Raw genomic sequence first — 20,987 nt, 5'->3', positions numbered from 1 at the left:
TTTCGACTAAAACGAAGAGTATTTTTTATTTTCTTTTCGCTATTATACACATTATAGATGAGAATTCAAAATTTAATTTCTTAATTTACCGCTTATTTCCATTGTAATTTATTATACCTTATATTTTTAATAAAAAAAGGTTTTTAAGAAAAGTTTGAGTACACGAATAATTTAATTACATTATAATAATCTGTACAAGTATGCCTTTGATATAATATTTTCTACGGTTGTCGCCGCTTTATCATTTAATAGTGATGGTATTTACGTATTTTTGCAAAATCAATGAAGTATTGTGGTTTTATTCCTACGGTATGCTTGCGCTGCCCTTCCTTATATTTTAGAGATCACATTTCTAGCTATTAATTACGCAGATCTATAACATGACATCAAATAAACATGTTTAATTTAGTCGTGTCATAAAATATCGTGTTGCGCTCCGGTGAGTCCCAAAGGAGATGCGCCATGTTTGATTTTGTTAAGCTGAGTTAAAATTTGTTCTGTGAACCTGAGTGATGTAATTAGCCTAAAATGTGTTAACGAATTTTATAAAAACTGACTTCCGTATCTTAACTATTTGTCAGATTTCATTCGGAAATGGGAAATAGTTAATATATTTGATTTAACAAAATATATATATTGTATCGCAAAAAGATTAATCAATATCATATCTTTACTGATTATTGAAAGAATGTGTAATGATTATTGTTATTCACATTTAACTTTTTTTGGATTTGATGCGTTTTTCTTTGAAATAATCTAGATAAAGATGACCCAACAGTGGTACCTACTGATTAACCTCGATAATCCCAGACGAACATTAGAGTACAAAAACCCTTTCGTAATTATCGCTTCAGGATTAAGCTTTATTAATGATCTGAGAGTCGTGCTCAGAAATATTAGTTGCTGATTTTATTTTCTTAAATATAGCCTTGACTAAGTCCGCTCTGAGCATTCAAAATCAAGACGATTTGTATACTTCAATGAAGTGATTTGAGAACGGCAAATTCAAAGAAAATTTACATCTGTTTTACGATAGTTTGGTGGTATTTGACGACACGATATTAATTTTTTTATTGAAAATCAATGAAAGTGGATTTAAAGGAATAGGACACCATAGTAAATTTTACCTATGGTGGAAAGAATCAAAGAAAATATAATTTCTGCGTACGAGGGTGAGAAAATTTGTGCGCACTGTCACTCCTATATACGTATATACTCCTATATATTATGTAGTCCATGCTTAATATGTTGAGGTTTAAAAAAATCAATTAAAACCATAGAAGACTTCATGTTTGTTTGATATTTCATACAATATTTCTGAACATACAACTATGTAAACTTATCTATAGTCACTCAACTTAGTATAGTCTTAGACTGTCTTGCGGCACTTCTAAATACAAAAAAAAATTGCAGAGGGTCCAAAGATTTTTAATTTTCAATATTTTATTACAACATGTAGTAGTAGTACATATCAAATAAAAGGTTTCCTCGGGAGTTGAGCCTAATTTAGATTCTAAAAATTGTATTACTAATTAATAACAAATTATTCGAAGAGCGGATGTGATTTCAAAATTCGTTGTAAATTGTTCGCTGAAAGCAACTCTGTTTAATACGTTATTCATTAGCGATAATTATAGATGATTAATTACTCACTCAGCATTACGTTATTATAAGACTTAGAAGCTTTTATAGAGCGCTGAGTCATCTTCTTGAATATTGTCACGCTATGAAGAGATTTCTTTGTAATTTATTCTAATTACTAGAAGTAAGTGTCTACTTCTATACCTTCTTTTACTTGAAATGATTTCGCTTAGTGTCTTTAGCTAACGATGTCAACCCTAGCCCAACCACGATACTTTTTTTTTAATTACGTCCGTGCACAAATAGACCAATAGACACATTCAACACCATGAAGGAATACAAGGTGAGTTAAGCAGCATCTATTAGGCCGATTTTCAGAAACGAAACAGAAAGCTGACTATACTTATGGAACATACGACATGTTAAATAAGTAATGAATTATCAGATAAGTCCTTTGTGCTTAGTCTTTTTTCCGAATCATCAGCTCCAAAAATCAATCAGCGTGAGTGAAGAAACACAGAAAGCTATTAAGAAACACGTACTTAAGTATGATACCAAAATCTGCTGTATGTTTTTGAATTAATATGAAAAATTTTGAACGTTCGAGATGACAACTGAAATTACTTTGACGTAAACAAATACAAACAATAATTTATTGTTGTTACAGAGATATGCATGCAGCTGTGTGTGGTGGAAGACATGGTCTATGCGACGCAATGCGGCCGGCCAGTGGAGCTGAATTACTCAGATACTTAAGAAAAGTTAACTTTACTGGTAAAAACTATAAATCAACTAGCAACGAAACGAATATATACTAATAATAATATTGAATACTGAAAAGAGTTTTTGTTTGTAAGGAATAAACTCAAAACGTACAGATTCAATTTCAAAATTTCACCATTAATATGCTCCAGTAGTAACATAAGCAATATTTATAATATCTATTAGAAATATTTTTAGCCAAATATTATATATATTTTTGTACAAACCGTATACAATAATTATAAATTTTATCCATTTCATGTAAGAAAATATCAAAGGCCGAAAGACTATTATCGTTTAATATATTACGTAACATAAAAAAAGTCTTATGTATATGACTATTAAAAGATTTTTCTTGTATGTACAGGTTTGAGTGGAGATGAATTCCACTTTGATGCAAACGGTGATGGTCCTGCCCGCTACAACATCCTGCACTTCAAGCAGGTCAATCGAGGAGTCTACGACTGGGTGAAAGTGGGACAATACCTCGATGGTGAACTACAACTGAATATTGATGGTACACACATAGTTATGAACTGTCGAATCAAACATTCGATCAATCAAAAAAAAATCGTTGAGTTGAGAACAAGTGAGAAAATACAGCGTGAAATAAATAGGCCATAAATTGAGATAGTTCTTATTATAGCTATTATTAAATTCTTTTATAACCCCGAACGGTGATTCTACGTTCAATCTTCGGCTATATGCCAACGGGTTTTTTATGTGCGCGAATTAATTGCTTGTACGGTCATTTGCTGCTTTCATATTAGGTATTTTAAAAGTGTTGATCCCAAAAATATCTACTTGACAAAGCAAAGTATACGTATTTACAATTATTGACAAATGATTATGCAAAAGTAGGTGATCATTTGTACCGTTAATATTTTGATACAAGATAAATACATACGTTAATACTCAAAAGATAAAAAAATAAACTTCTTTATGACCTTATTTTTCAGAAAATGATCTACTACATATATGCAACTTTACAGAAATTGGTTAAATAAAATAAAATTTAACATAAGGCTTTTATTATCATATACATGAATACAAATAATAATTTCATTTTACATTATTATTACTAAGATTATAACAGAATTTCTTTCATTGTAATAGATTTATTACTTTCATTGTTATCGTTATTATATATTTTTGTGATTAATGGCTTCGAATCTCTTCGAATCAACCGTGGTAGGGAAATATATTACAAATTTTAGGAATGTATTAAAAAAAGTATAGGGTAACTGTACTGTACTTCCATTCCCGTGATGAGCATAAAGTTATAATTTAAGTCGTTAAACCCAATCGATGGCACCTGAAAGAGCGTCCACGCTTTCCAGTCACGATTCACGTAACTCCCCAAATTGAGTTTCACTCAAATCCCTTTACAGAGGTTTTTAATTATTGATCGCACGCTTCAGGAATTTTGGTGGCCTCTTGCGAGTTAGTTAAAAATATTGAAATTATTTTCCCAAATGCATATAGGAATTACTCTACCTCTAAGGACCTTAAAGAAATATAGTGCTATAGCAAGGCTCATGCTTAATCTACTTCTAACTGTATGTACCATACCGAAGACAAACAAAGTTGGATACACATATATTACAAAAATTAATCTCTATATACATGCTAGAATAACCTAATAAAATACACAGGCATTAAGATTTTTGCCTTTGATACTGCTGGAATAACAAAAATAATGTGTAAGATTTGGGAACCCTTTAAAGTAAAAAAGTGTCAGGGTTTCCGGCTAAATACCCTTATTAGTAAATTGGGTTAGACCTAAATTACTAATTTCTTTTAAGTTAGTCTAGATCGTAATGTTCCACACACATGTCCTAAAAAAATATCTAAAGTGATCCGAATATTAATTAGTTAATATACATTCAAAGAAAACAAATTTTTAACCGGATTAAAGCTATTTGTATTATAACGTGTAAAAGCTATGTCAAAGACAATAGATATAATTTAATATGTATATGCCCGAATTATCACTAATTATTTATCCTGTGTGATGGAAATGGTATAATTGAACTAAACTTTGTTACACATGGTTCCGGCTTGTGAATATTCTGCAAATACTCGCCTGGTGTGGATGAAATTTCCACACAATGTTTGACTAAATTAAGCTTCCACATTTGTCTACAAAATGCGGGTCTTTTATCTGACTATATTAATTTAAATATATCTGCCTTAAGAATTTAACAAATTTGAAATATTTGTGTTTAAAAGTTTATTAGATTCAAATGTATTTTCAGAATCTATAATTTACGTGTACATATATTTCCAGCGATCCAATTTAAATGGGGCGAGCGGAAACCACCTGAGTCGGTATGTAGTGCGGAGTGTGAGCTGGGGCAAGCCAAGCAGTACGTGGAGGGAGAAAGCTGCTGTTGGCACTGCTTCAACTGCACTCAGTATGAGGTGTACCATATTATCTCTCTCACACTTTCTAAATGCTAGCTTAAATGATTAGAAAAGTAATATAAATTATATGCAATTATTTGAAGAAAAAAACTTTACAAATATGTTATTTGAATCTTAAATAATTGATATATACATACCATAACATTTTTAAACTACAATTGTATAAAATAAGTAATAAATAGTTAATAACCTTAAAAATCGGGACATAGATTTATACTGAACTTTTCTTCATAGATACGATCACCATTTGTGGAGACGGCCTGTATGGTCTGTCCTCGTGGGACCCTCCCAGACATCACCAGGACAAACTGCAGACCCATACCGGAAGTGTATCTACGACCAGACTCGGCCTGGGCCATTGGTGCGATGTCCTTTTCTTCAGTCGGAATTTTATTGACTGCGTGAGTATATACAAGTACTATATATTTAGAATGGACTGGTTACTGGACATAACAGATCAAAAATTGAAACATAATAAGCCTATTATACATTTTTATTGTCTTTTCAGCTCCCCAAGTCTTATAATTTTAAATACGAAATATTTTCTTTTAGTCTGTGCCGCCACCACCACCAAACGGTAAATGTATGATATTTATATGGTAGACCAATATTTGCAGCCTGCTTCAATAAACTGTTTTATTTATGTCCTATATAACATCTAACATCTAATACAATCCTATAGCGTGATTGTATTAGATGCATATTTCAACGAAAATTACATTGTTCGTAGTTCTTAATACGGTCGTGTATTTTATTAAAGAAAGGAGTAGTGTTGGCCTCGAGAAGTCAGGGTGCCTCTCATACAAAAAAAAATGAATTAGAAAATAACAATCGTTAATTACTATTTTTTGGTATTCTCTCATATTTCATAATATGTCACTAGAGAAAAAAGGAGGTCCCTTTTTATAATATTTCATTTGGTACATATTTTTTTTAATAAAATAAAAGTATGTAAATAAAAATCCACATGGACTAATTTATAGACCTTGAATACTATCTGGGTTTTATTTAAAAACACATGAATATATTTTTGTTCAGTTTTAACAAGCACGTTTTCAAATGGCGTTGCCAATTTGCCCAGAACTTTTTATACCAAAAATAACTTTTATCGTACTATTCATTTGATAGAAAAAATCTATTTATTATAGATCCTGTACGCGTGAATAAAAAATTTACAATGTTTTGTTTCAAGCGAACCGTGTTATTGCAATTCTATTTACACTTTTTCCACAATCAATTTCTAAAAATATTATTTTCATTATTATAAATAATAGTAATATCATCATAATAAGATTATTAAATGTTAACTATCAGAATTGTTTAATATTTTAAATTTCTCAGATCATTATTATATACGCTAGTGTGTGTTTTTTTGAATGATAAATCTTTTTAAAAGTCGTACACGACTAAAGAACTCATATAGTGTTGGCCTAGTGGCTTCAGCGTGAAAGCTACTCTCATCCCTGAGGTTGTAGGTTCGATTCCCGGCTGTGAACCAATAGGCTTTCATCTATGTGCGCATTTAACATTCGTTCGAACGGTGAAGGAAAACATCGTGAGGAAACCGGCTTGCCTTAGACCCAAAAAGTCTAATCAGAAGGCTAATCAACTACATGCCCATTAGATTAACAAGTGATCATCCAACAGATACAGAAATCTGTATCTACAAGGTTGTAGCGCCATTGATTTATTTTTCATTTTTGAAAAACTCGTATGGTCTATAAGTAAATAAAAAGCAGTTTCATTGAGGTGTCGTTGTTATCATGATTGCTATTTATTTCTATTTTTATTATTGCACAGCGTTAATATTATAATTAAACTTAAAACCATATTAACTCTACTTGTCTTAAAACGGAACGGATAAACATAGTTTCCTTAATTTCCATATGACCTTGGATCACGCGGTACAAAAACTCAACGTTATACTATTGGATGTTACAGGGTACTTTTAATATAGATTACTGTGTAGGTTGGCAGCAGCGTGAAATAATAATTTGTCGAGTTTGACGTTAACAATCAACTACCAGATTAAGTTCTACGTAATTAGAAATCCGGCTCAAGTAATTAAAATTTAGGATTAATTTATTAAGAAGAGTAAATATTATTTTGTAATCTTTAGAAATTGATATTTTCATTTTGAAGGCTCTCTAAGTTCATTCATAAATGAGTGATCTAAAATGATTTTATTCTGAACTGGTAACGGTATATAAATATACTTTTGTACTTTATTTATTAAAAACCATCTTAACAGTTATTACCAGCAATGCTTATGTTATTTATGTTAACATTTATTAAATATTCAAGAAAAGAGCGTACCAATTCTAAAAAAGGTAAAAACCTGGTTTTAAAAGACCGCCAACGCAATCGCGAGCCCCCCTGGTGTTGAGGGTTGCCCACCTCGCCAAACCGCCTGCCCGCTTGTCTAGATATTTACAGCTTATTTAAAGACTAGAACATTCTATGTCGCATTTGGGAAAGCGCTCTGGGAACATTAGATTTTCAGAGACGCACGCACGCGCAACGTCTTTGTTAAGGGGAACTAGTGCCATTTTTTTTTAATGATCGCGAATAAGATTCCTTTCAGCTGTTAAATAGCCGTTTGGTACAAATTAACTAAGTTTACAATTAATAGCCCGAAAATCTTTAACGTAGCTGGCAAGATGTTACTTCCGTCCGGCCTCTATCTGGTGCCCAACCATCCAAATTAAAATAAATATAATACTTATATCGCAATAAAACCACCAACTTACAGCTTTACAGTTTGCAGGCATGGTCACGGATTGACAAAAGTCGGGATAAATTAAAAATATCAATTGGTTACACACAAGCATGTTTTATTTTTAAATCCTTGTTTTGAAATAACGTACGTTTTTATATTTAATAATTATAAAATTGATTTGGGCAATTATTTGAGTCAATAAGTTTATTTAATTTAATTGGTCCGCCATGGATAGAGCTTCAATCGATTCCTGTGAAATCAATAAAATCCCTTTAAAATATTGTGCTTGTATTGAGAAAAATGTCTGTTAGTTTCCCAAAATTGTCAATGACGCAGTTACAGAAGTGTGGTAACCCACATACTGTGATATTTCATTTTAAACAAATATATATATATAGTTGAAGGTGCCTCTTATTATCCACACCATAAACTATAGAACGTGTCTCATTCTTGTGTCAATTTACAAACAAGCGTGACAAAAGACGTACGGTAATTGAAAATTATCTCATTCCTACTGGTTAATTTTCGCAGGTTTGTTTGCGGTGTTTGGGTCCGGCATAGTTCAACTCCAGTTGTTCGTGCGAGTGGGAGGGAGCTATCATACGTTCTGCTTGCTGGAATCCTCATGTGCTACTTGGTCACCTTCGCTCTGGTCTTTCGACCCACGGATATACTTTGTTCTATACAACGGTATGTCATTACGTATATGTATCTTATATATGTTAAAATCGTTTCTGATCACCACTTTAGCCTAAATCCAATACGTTTTGATATACGGGAGTTGTACTTAGCGCTATGTCTCGACTGTAAATATCACCGTAATTTTAAAGGCCATTAAAACCGCGCGTGAAAAATACAACCAAGAAATTTGTGGTTTTACTATAAACTATGTACCGTACACAACGTGTTTTATATATATTATAACGAATACATACAAAGACAAACTATTTCACGTGATTCTATTGAAGAATATAAAGAGCTCATTCGTACATTAACTTCAGTGACAACTGTGTTTCAATGAATAGAATCCATTCGGATGAGAATTATTAATAAAGACCTATTCATGTTCTATGAAAATAGTTTGTGTTAGTTTTCCTAAGTAGGTTGATCGAAAATTTAAAGTTAAAAATATTTCATACAATATACATAATAATGCATTATTGGCAATATACCTAGCATATCAAATTGTCTTATTAATTATAGTACCATTTTTTTATTATTTTCACGGCATTTTAATTATTATGCCAATTGCACGTCACCTTCGGACTCTCCTTAACCGGAAGCTCATGTCTGAGCGTCGTGATCAGCAAGAAAGCGCCTGGAGCAGACTATCTATTCCCACCGGTTTCGGTTCAGCGCGTCTCTTATGTGTACAGTTTTAAAGACGAAGAGTCTTTCACTTGATCGGTCGATCGGTTGGTAAAAGGCCACGTGATCTTTTACCTTCTGTGTTACCAACCACGATTAGTTTCTCCAAGTTCTCATCACCCTTTCGGATTCGGCAAAATATGAAAACTCGCTATATTTACTATTACAAAATCATATGTTAGCCCAGTTATGGTTCTTATTATTTTCATATTGTCACCGCTTAAATGATGAGCCCTTAGCATTTTTACTCTGTGTATTTGTTTTTTAACTATTTAAATATAGAGGTTGTTGATGTTTATTGTATAATTGTCTTGAAGATTTGTCAAGCACGCAATGCTTGCTTTGCAAATAGAATAAAAATAATAATAATATTACTAACAAGCTGACATTACCATACATACCGTTCCTAAAGCTGCAGGGCGGTTAATCCGTTAATTATATATAAGTGGTACATATAGTAATAGTAAATCTGTTTCAGATTCGGCACTGGTTTTTGCTTCACCGTAGTATACGCAGCACTTCTGACGAAAACTAACAGAATATCCCGAATATTTAACGCAAGTAAACACTCAGCGAAAAGACCTATCCTGATCTCTCCCAGCTCTCAACTTGCTATATGCACTGCTCTTGTATCTATACAGGTAATTAAATCTTAAATGATACAAAGTTAGTTACTTAAGCAAGCAGTAAAACTGAACAAGATGTGGTTATAATGTTATTTTAAACTCAAGCGAAACCATTATGACTTAAGTCTGTTGTCACATCTTGGTTTCGCGCCAAAATCGAACATTGTGGCGTGTCTACGTTCACAGATTAATTTAACACAATTTGTCAATCCTTATATCTCTGTTTCTATAATTTCTGAATAGCTTGGCTAATAATGTTAATTCCTGAACAAAATAGTATTTTGGATGTCGCGATAAATCCAAATTAGAATTATATCTTAAAATTAATTCAATATTATTATTGCTGGTCTCAGACATTAGAACCGAGTTAAAAGAGGCTGGTCAGAGATTATAGATCAGATCAGAAGTTCCGATAATGTTAGCATTTTTTAACTTAATTCAATTTTTTTTGGAAAACACATATCCGGTAACCATTCCAATCAATTAAGAAACAGCAATAAATTAAATAAAGCGTCTACCCTAACTTCTACGTTACCTACCCGTTGGTTCTCTAATCGATTTCTCATCAATCTTCGCTTAAAAATAATTAATCTTTCTTTGTTTAAAATACGGGTTCTGACTTACCCATAATTTGTTAGAACCAGCTTTAAAAGGGTTTTGAGACTTCTTTTTTAACAGTGAATAATTATTCTCTTAATCCTTTTTCGCATTTTGTTCATTATCTGAATTTTAACATGATTTTTCGGGTGACGATCCAAATGTGAGAAAAAGTTTAAAGTTTATTAAACCTTATAAATATATATAATAGCAAACCTGAATTAATTTATTGCTCTAATTTACCCGAAAAAGAAACTTTCTGAAAATCCGTTTAAATTGTTACTTTAACATATCAATGGAACGTACGTTTGTTTAATTGTATAGACTTACATACCCAATTCCATTATTATGAGATCTATTTTAAATATTGTCTTGAATTAAAATAATTTTGAATTATATTATAAACCACAGATTGACTTTTGTTTAGCAACCCAAAACTCTTTTGTCGGCGTTCATCCGCAGTAAAAATGCTTTAAATAATAATAAAACTTTATTCGTGACTAATATTATTATACTATGTTATCTATCGCTATTCCACACACTAGGGAGTTCCTGGGTTGTGGGTAACTAACTAATTATGTGTTTTGATATTTAAAATTTTACCGCCCGTGACGACGAACTAAAACAACTAAACGAATATTGCCATAAATGGCTAATATTTAGATTAGTTTACGGCGCTATAAAATAGGCTTTTAACGAGATAGACAAACTGCCATTATATCTTTAAATTAGTTTTGCGGTTCAGTTATCTCTAGTAACACGCTCGAGGGCCTTATCTCGTTTATGAGCAGTTAGGAATGATGTTCGTTACTTTTATTAAGCTTTTGTATAGACTAGGTTAATAAGACAGTTCCTTATAGACTGAGTGAACTTTAAATTAAGTAAAAAACTAGGATTTTATTGTTAACTATAAGTGTTTAAAAGCTTAAATAGGCGAGATCACAGTGGAAGTAAAACTAAAAAAATTACCACAAATTACAGCCTTGAAACGTTTAAAAATATGTACTTGGGTAACACTGAAAATGTTTAGAAGTGGCCAGTTAGAAACATTGCAAACTGTTTTTGAATTTCAATTTTAGAACTCTTTGGTAACCTAACGTAGTATATTGCATTCATTTATCATCTGCTTTTATGAATTGGCGGCAAATCCTCAATTCAAAAAACTCTTGTTACACGAGAAAATGAACCTAATCTAGCCGCACTTTGATATTTATTTTTTCATGAACTATAATTATCAACCAATTTTATATACTATATGTATCCTCTATTTATATGTGTATGGCCCGTAAGGACTTCCAAATATTATCTATAAGAAAATTAATACTCAAGTAATGCGGTCGCGATGAGATTATTCATGGTTTGATTAAAATAATATCTCGAAACGATGTTTTAACGATGTTGTCTCGATGATGTATTAGCTTAAATTGTAAATTGTTTCTACCCTCATAACGTTTTAGTTCAGTTTTGATCTGAGAGAGTTTAAGCCTCAAGAAGAAATCTATTGTTCTACCACGTTATTGAGACAAAATTCTTTATTTTTTAGGTTCTGATCGTGGTTGTATGGATGATAGTAGCTCCGGCCCGAGCGATGTATCACTACCCAACACGGGAAGACAATATGCTGGTATGTGACTCATATGTGGATGCATCATACATGATCGCCTTCTTCTACCCTATCGTGCTTATCCTCGTGTGTACGGTGTATGCAGTGCTGACTAGGAAGATCCCCGAGGCATTCAACGAGAGCAAACATATTGGTAAGTAATGAAAAACTCAATGAAATAATAGTACTCTTACACTTGAGTAAGCTAAACTTTTACTTGTGTACTATGATTTTAAACTATTTCCCTGACGATTATAAGCTGAGTGCATAGTTGATCAAGAAACTAAATTACGCAGAAAATACAGGCTCTTTAAATTATACATGTGACATCTATTAAAATGTTTTTTTATAACTTTAATGCCACCACAAGATAAATAGAAAAAAATACGACTTTTGAATAGTAATTCATAAATTTCCTAGACGTGTGGTGACATAATCGGTGGGGTGGACATTTAGATGGCATTGCTAGTATTTAATAAATCCAGTGGTTGCTGGAGTATTTGGTTTAAGTTTAAACGAAGAGAAATAACGATACACGCAATGGACGCCCCAAAGAACCGACGAAAACTTCAACCACGAAATAATTTTGGATAACTGGAAAGTGAATTTGAATAACATACCTGAAGATATCGAAGGAATGTGCTTGACATATCCTAGTTGAATATTTGGATATACGAAAGCTCTGTTCAAAGCGAGCTCACAATCGATCAAAAACAACGAATTGATGATTCTGAGCAGTGTTTGAAGCTAATGGTAATAAATCAGAATGCTCGCTGGACATAAATTTGGCACTGATATAGGTAATCGCGGAAACTGACGCCTAGTTTGAGGCTAAAGATAATTCGTACTACATTATAATGGTATGACAAAATTATATGACCTCTTTAATCGTTGTATCGCTCTCGCAACTAAATTCAAAAATCAAAGTCTATAATAAACATTGGTTGTTAGCCTATGATCGTCTTAGACCACCTGTAAAACGCTGAAGTGTAGCAATAACGACTAAAGCCACCATAGGGCATCGACAGCTGCAAATCTCAAATGCTTACCAAGATGATACAAGATGAACTAAAATAAAGAAAGTAAAGTTAAAAACGTGCTACGGTAACTGGAAATTCTGTTAGTCTATTTCGTTGCAAATGAAAAACCTTTGATTTAAAATTAATTCTAATTTGTAACGAATGCACTGTGCGCCTCAAACTTGTAATTCAGAATTAAGCGCTTAAAATTATTATTTTATACGTGATACTTGTCCATATAAATGATTGTATCACAGAACATATTGTATTTTTCGTATAATAGCTCGTGAAAGGCCCGATGTGTGTAATAAATAGAGTCGATAAAGCGTTGAAAATTGAGGCTGTTAAAAGATAAAATATGAAACTACAACTCTTTGTACAAAGAGATGTAGTTAACGTAATCATTTTCATCGTGGACTGTTAGTTTTTATTTGTTGAAATATTTTCACAGGGCTGACTCACACCTCTCCCATTGTTTAATACGAGTACCCTTTGTTACATCCAGTTTTACTGAAAATTCGTTCATTTTTAATCTCGCTAAAACCTGATATCAATTCGCAGTTCCTTTGTTAACTTTTACATACGTCTCATAGACAGCATTTGCACACCTTTATCTATTCAAATTTATATTATTTTTTGATAGAATTATTTAGCCGTGTCGTCTATAATATTTTAATAAAATCACTTGAGTAAATAAATTTATTTTATGGACATAAATGTAAATTTATTACATTAGATAACTCGACGTTTAGAGGGCTTTCTTAGCAATGATTTTAGAGAAATACCTTTAACTCAAAGTTCACGTTTGTATCGATTAATGTTTCTGAATGTTTTACACTCACGTAACAAAATTATAGTCATAAACAAGTAATCGGGAAGTAATTTCTAGAACTAGCAAACTAATTTTCCAAATAATTTTATTCTAGAACAAAAGCCTGGGTTAAATTTGATTGCTATTAACTTTTCTTTCTCGTGTCATCTAATATTTTATTATTAGTCTTAACTAATCATATATTAAACAAACAAGTTAATGCGATGTAGAATGATCTAAATTTGTTGTTTAGTAAACATAAATTATCGACTAAGGAAATAATATCTTTTGACAATATATCTAATATTGTCAAAGATATTATTTCCTTGGATTGGAATTGGAAACAATAATTGAAAATTAATATTTGTCATCGTTTTACTTGTGTCTGTGATATCGTAATACATAATTGAATTGTAATTAAGGATTGTGGTTAAGTGTTTATCTAATCCAATTAGTAAGCAAATAAGCGGCGGATTATGGATATAATTTGCTGCTAATCTGACTTGAGTTGATCGTCAAATGTCTACACGGCAAATTGATTAACTAGCCGTGCCCTATCAACGAAACCATGGTATTGATATCAAAAGGCACGTTTACCATAATATAATATATATCAATAAGTACCATAAAGAAATTAAAATAGATTTCATCAAAATTCGGCCAAACGCAGGGTCTTATTTATCTATAACGAAATTTCTGTCAGAAAGCACTTCTGAACCAAATATCGTTAATATTAGATTACTATCGTGATGTTACAATAATTGAAAACGGATGTGTTAACTTCTTTGCTAAAACGTACCGTAGATTCTGAGATAACTTTGTTAAGTTTTTACTCAGAAAACTTATACATAACTTTTGGTTACAAATAAAATATAAATGTGCTATGCTCTGTGGCTATGTCAACTGTCATTAATTTTAAACGCGGTTCTTTAATTATATTTTCACATTTTGCCATTAAATACCATGATTGGTATTTTTTTTTTTTCCTACTCAGCCTACTCCCCGGGCGAAGTTTATCCCCGGGCCGTGGAATGTCCAGCTAGATTAAAACACGTAGTAATTTATTTTTATTTCCAAAAACTATTTTAGTTACATTTTTGTTCCTTATCTATTTTGTACATTGCATACTTATATTCATCAATTATTTATATCTTTACATTTTTACTTTTTTATATAGGTGACGTGTGACAACCGTACGCTGTATCTGGACACGACGCCGAGTGGTGCGGGCATTTCCTTTGATAATCGGTTATTATCCATGGGAAAGCCCCGTCCCCCCGACGTCGCCTTCCGTCGAATGTACTGGCGTGTTACAGTCCTTGTTCCGTCTGCGAACACTTTGTATGATTCTATTACAAAGCTCCTCAAGGTGTGTCCGTAAGTCGTCGCGGGACACGAACTGTGGGAGCTGGTTTTCTACTAATGAGATTCCAGTCTTCTCCCCCACCTCGTGCCTCGCGACCCCAAACATTGGGCAGCTAAGCAGACAGTGCAAGGACGTTTCCGGCGTGGTGTTGTCACACGGACATGACGGGTCTCGCTTTAAATTAAATCTGTTTAGATAACTAGCAAAGGGGCCGTGGCCCGTCATGATATACACTAGGTTTCTGTTTGGTCTTCTTTGTCTAACGAATTTGTATGCTAATTTTATGTCCGGTAGAAATACCCTGGTCACCAACCCCTGCTCACTATCCGCGTACCTTTGCTGCCACTTTTTGATTGTGTCTGCGCGAATGATCCTTTTAATATAGGATGTCGGACATCTTGCATACTCTGGTTTGGCCTTCAGATGGTTTGCTGCGTTTCTGGCTAGGTCGTCCGCTCTTTCATTCCCGGCGAGACCACAGTGAGCTTTTATCCAGTAAAGTTTTACTTTCTTGTTGCTTTCGTTTGCTCTTCTGAGGTTGCGCCTTATCTCCACGATAAGAGGGTGCCATGAATTTCCGCTGACTACCGCCTGTAGCACCGATCTGGAATCCGAGTAGATTGCACAAGTTTTGTCGTTTCCTATTTGCACGTCCTTTGTAGCCACTCCTAAAGCAAGCGCCTCCGCTTGGAAGACGGTGCAGTAGGACGATAGCTTTAGTTTTTTCGACTTTATTTCGGCGCCGCTTTTTCCTGTTGGAAAAACGGGGCCGAAATAAAGTCGAAAAAACTAAAGCTATCGTCCTCTTTGTCACTCTTGCTGCCGTCCGTGACCATGATTGGTATTGAATGATTCTGGGGGCTAAAGTTTTTTCATCGGTAAAGAGGATATTTCTGTGCGTATCTTTAATTGTAAAGATTGATATAGGGCATGTCCTGTATATCGAGGACAAGCACCGATGAGATCTTGTTTAAAACTTGATAATACGCGAGAGAGTGCTGGCGGGAATCTTCATTTCTCGCTTTAACAGCATTAACAGCCTTTGTAGTTCTAATGACACGCAGCCGCCCCGATCTTTTGCAAAAATGAAAGAAGTTTTTAAAATAAAATACTTGTTCCAAATTCAAAATTATTAAAAAGTTGAAAAATATGTATTTTAATTTGTAACAGAACTTATGGTCAAACTAGTTACTTTAAAGCTTAAACCCTAAACCCACATAAAATCCTACAAAGGTTTTTGATGGAGATTTAAATGTATATCGGACGACGCGACAATATTGTATTAACGTTATATTACGATTTTTCATGTTTCAAGTTTTCTCTTTAAACATAGTTAGTGGCTCTGGTGGCATCTGCGAGGGACTCCGATCCCTGAGGTCGTAAGTTCGATCCCCGGCTGTGGACCAATGGTCTTTCTTTTTATGTGCGAATTTAACATTGGCTCGAACGGTGAAGGAAAACTTCGTGAGGAAATCGGCTTGCCTTAGAACCAAACAGTCGACGGCGTGTGTCAGGCACAGGAAGCTGATCACCTGCTTGCCTATTAGATTGACAAATAAAACGAATACAAAAATCTGGGCCCAAACCCAAAAACTTTGTAGCGCCACAAATTTAGTTATTTATTTATTTTTAAACCTAAGTGCAAAACACAATTCAGGTAGTTTTTTATGCTCTTAAGAAATCGGATCACACAGATCAACAATTATTTTATCAACACCCGATTAAATTCAGAGTCGAGACTTAGCGCTAAGAATGACTTCTGACATTTTAAATGTCAATTTTAAGATATTGGCCAACAACAACTTATTGAAAATCGAACTGATTCTTCGACGTTTTAATATACAAATATATTTGTATTCATGACAATTAAAATGAAAACACACAATCCGACATACACAAACGCTATAAATAATGCTGTTATGCGTAACCGTTATGAATTTTGTTACGTGTAAACGATTAATATCTACCTTTGGTCATTAATCTTGTCAAAAATATTCAGTATCAAGCAAGAAATTGATTTATTTGCGGCCCCGACTTTGTCAATGGATTACCGCCGCTTTGATTTTCAAAGTGATTTATAACGAGAAAACAGTTGAAAACTATATTATTTACAGACGTATATAAAAACACATTAAATATGTGGCGCCTCCACGGTACAGACTTCTGTACCTATAAAAAACAGATATTTGTTCGTTATGATTTTTTTTTAAATTATTGATATATAGTAACATTTATAATCACGGCGTAAAATTGTAATACGTGTACATAATGAGATTTTAATTCCAGAGCTTTTTTCAAGTTACAATGATTATAGAGGAATATGGTTTGACAAATATTTAGACTAGATAAGAGTGTATTTACCTTTCAAAATACGTGACTAAAAACGGACGTAATTTGGCATTGTTACCTTGTAATATGTACCTAACATAACACCTTAAAATGAACGACACTCTTTCCTCGTAGTAATGTATTGTATTCTTTATTTAATGAAAAATCTAAACAATACGATTGTACATACTACGTCACCTACTCGAATCTTATTTTTACCGAAATCGCAGACATATTGGATTTATATCTTATTAATACTATGTAGACATTAATATATTTTTACTATACCTTAAAATGGGAACATTATAATATATGCGTATGTATCTCTGTTTAGCAAAACTCCTCCAGTGCTCAATTCTAATTCCTGTGAATATTTAAGTAAATTCGATACTTTTAAATAACACCGCGAGTGTTTTATCGTGAATGCTTTAAAGTTCGCGTAGTTAAAAGTCGATAAGATGCGATGTTAGGTCGATTGTTTTCAAAGCTTAACAATAAAAAGATCGAGTCTTACAAGATTTTTCCGGTCATTTATCGATGGCTTAGACTACATTGACATGTAAAATGTAAAAGCGAATGTTTGAGGAGTCATCTGTAGAATAGGTGGTCAAAAGAACGAATTCTAAAAACTAACACTAGTTGTTGACCGCATAATAATATCAACGCAGTGTACACCTAACGGTTAAGCGTGTGGGATTATTCCAATTATATTATTACATTACGTAGCACTTTATTAAATAATCAGAGCAAATATTCTTGAGTATAAATTGTACATTTGCGAATGTATTGGTTTATTCGGTGTTAAAAGCTTACAACAAGTAACAAAGTAGACGAGCAAAATTAAAAACACTCAGATCTCAGATGTCTTCATCTCTTCATGAACATTTAGATTACTATCGTGATGTTACGATGTAGCTGCTGATCATGTTTCGACTTTAAATTTCGATAGGTCTAAAGCGTGCCGTGAAATGTTTTCCTTTATATATGAGCTGGGATGAGAGACGCAGAGTGAAGCCTAAAACTTGCTAAATAAATTATCCTAACTGGAACTAAATGTATCCTGTTTGTGTTTGAAAAAAGTTTTTCTAAACGATAAATAAACCAATAGTATTAAACGTATGAAATTGTTCTCTCAAACAGTTAACCAATAAACGTTCGACTTACGGAATACTGGCCGAAAAGATTTTCTTAAACGACCTCTCTGAGCTTTTGACTTTTAGAAGTCCAATAATCTGTAAGGGTGGGCTCGACAGCGTTAGTACTTACGTCGCTTTTACGAGGGACTAGTGTCTAATTATTTTCTACTACCCTCTGTGGCGTGAGATTAAGATGTTTTCATGCTATTAACGCCTGGGTGTAAATATTTATGTAAACAAAACTTATCTTGCTTAACCCTTTGGTACTCAGTTCTCCCGAATGAGCCGAACAAGATAGATAATAAACAACCAATTTTACTAATCGATAATAAAATTTGGTAGCCTTAGATATATACGCTCTTGGTGGTGTTAAAAAATAATGTTATATGCTATAGGTATTATAAATAATGTGCGTACATATAATAGGCAACACTCAAGTTTTGTTTCAAGGCAAACGAACCATCTGGTTCAGGGAGCTGCTTAGGAGAATTGTAATCCACCTCTCTAATAAATTTTCGTTATGGATTAAAATTAGTTAAAAGTTGTTCTCAAACTTTTTGAGTTGCAGATCAATACATAAGTTTATTTTATGTTTTAGGTTTTACCATGTATACCACCTGTGTGATCTGGCTGGCATTTGTGCCACTATACTTTGGTACTGCGAGTCACGTGCCACTGCGCATCACGAGCATGGCGGTCACCATATCTCTGAGTGCTAGTGTTACTCTCATCTGCTTGTTTTCTCCGAAAGTAAGTATTCATATTACGAAATGTTAACACTCCTATTTAAATCTATTGAGGACTTTTATTTATTTAATTTTATACATAATAACGGAAAATTTGTCCCGCAACATTATTTGTCACTAGCGTATATAATATTCAATTCAATAAAGTTTTGACATATTATTATCGTAGATATTATATTTAATGTTACATATCTTATGTTATGTCAATGCCAATGAAATTAGTGTTTTCACTAATGAATTTTAGGTCTTCCGTTTTCATACACGAAATTCACATTTGCGGCCAATTAAGATATATTTGGATTTTATAATGATGTTGTTAAATACGCACGCAATGTCATATCATTATATTGTATCCAGAATGTCAAAAATACGATATCTGCTTGAATTTTAAACTAAATGTGGCGCATTTCAGCATTGTCAGCCTAGAGTCTCCACCCAGAACTTATACTACTACACTTAATGGAGAAAACTAGTTTGACAGATTAAAATAGATGCTATATAACAAGATCAGAATAATTTCATCTATAAAAGAAAAGAGATCAAAGAAACAGCTCCAATTTAGACCAAGACCCATATGTAGCGCCATTGGGTTAATTCTATATAACATTTTTAAATAACGTTCCCTTTAACATTTCAGTTGTACATAATCCTCATACGACCGGAAAGAAACGTACGTCAGAGCATCATGCCGGTGCGCTACAGCCGGAAGCCGATGGCCGCCCTTCCCCATCCGGCCGTTAAAAGTGAGTTTACGCTCTCCGTAATGAGGTTAAGCGTTATTAATCACACTTTTAAACAAACTGTAGCTGTACCGTAAAATATACAACCGTCAAATATTTGATTAGATACGGAACAGAAGATACGTGACCATGCTTCCGATGAAAATGATTTGGTTTCAAACTTAATGCATTACAAATCATATACGATACGACTTACTTATACTTTCAATAAAAGCGCGTTACAATTCTTAAACACACTGCAACGCACTTGCGAGCCTTTTAGCATTGTGATCTTAAGACAGCGGTATCACTTAACATTAGATGAGTCTCCTGCCAGTAAAATAAAAATAATAAAAAACTTAACCCAAGTCTATTTCTGTAAATCCATGTAAATTGGGAACTGGCTGTAAATGTAAATTTAGAAACATTTAATTTTTTTTAATAGACGTTCTTAATTGTACATTGTTGCTTATATAGATACATTATGTTTTCATATATAAATTAACATAGATCTTAATTACAGAGCCACCTTGTGCTAATAAAGAAACACAGACGGCTGCAGCCGACTTCAACAAACTAACAAACGGACAAACTGTTTTACTGAAAGCCGACGAAAAAGAAGATAAGAAGAAATCAAACGTAAAAATTGCTAATTGCGATTCAGAAAATAAATTAAAATCAAACGATAGATCCGAGTCCTTATAGCAACGAACCACGTCAAAATCTTTAACTGACGTATGTATTAAAAACAATATTATTTTAAGAAAGAAAAGTTGTTCTTGTAGGATACGTGAACGAAAACCTATCATTGTTTAAAGTTATTGTAAAAATTCTTGTATATTTTGTGTATATATTAAAGGAAAAGACGCATAGTGATGTTGTAAATATGTTGTACAGTTTCATCAATAAATACTAATGGGGATGAGCCCTGAGCCAGGACGGAGTGAAAAATATTATTAAATATAAATTTTAATATGCCCTTGCGTAGGATAAGAATTGTATGCTGTATACCATCATAATTATAGGTAGTGTTTAAAAGTGTTTCATCCGTATTGTTGGATATGTTCACTGCTAAATAATACATTCTTAGTAATGGAATAATTTATTCAGAGGTATATAGTAACAATTAAAACGCACAATGTGTTATTACAAGAAAATTATATCGCTGAGTTTTTGGGA

General features: G+C 33.0%; 1 protein-coding gene across 1 annotated transcript in view; it reads left to right on the top strand.

Annotated features, from left to right (window-relative positions):
- The window catches only part of LOC123709742 (metabotropic glutamate receptor 2-like), a 58,933-nt gene extending 37,946 nt beyond the window's left edge, over window positions 1-20,987 (top strand). The window contains exons 8-17 of the mRNA XM_045661268.1: window positions 2,249-2,355; window positions 2,711-2,860; window positions 4,634-4,767; window positions 5,005-5,171; window positions 8,021-8,179; window positions 9,336-9,498; window positions 11,624-11,837; window positions 18,942-19,093; window positions 19,727-19,832; window positions 20,332-20,987. Coding sequence (XP_045517224.1) covers window positions 2,249-2,355; window positions 2,711-2,860; window positions 4,634-4,767; window positions 5,005-5,171; window positions 8,021-8,179; window positions 9,336-9,498; window positions 11,624-11,837; window positions 18,942-19,093; window positions 19,727-19,832; window positions 20,332-20,513 — 1,534 coding nt within the window. The 3' untranslated portion in view covers window positions 20,514-20,987. The remainder of the gene's footprint in view (window positions 1-2,248; window positions 2,356-2,710; window positions 2,861-4,633; window positions 4,768-5,004; window positions 5,172-8,020; window positions 8,180-9,335; window positions 9,499-11,623; window positions 11,838-18,941; window positions 19,094-19,726; window positions 19,833-20,331) is intronic.

The sequence above is a fragment of the Pieris brassicae genome, chromosome 5 (genome assembly GCF_905147105.1).
Source record: "Pieris brassicae chromosome 5, ilPieBrab1.1, whole genome shotgun sequence".
Lineage (NCBI taxonomy): Eukaryota > Metazoa > Arthropoda > Insecta > Lepidoptera > Pieridae > Pieris > Pieris brassicae.
Note: the sequence above shows the minus strand (reverse complement) of the source record. Positions and strands in the feature narration are given on the sequence as shown.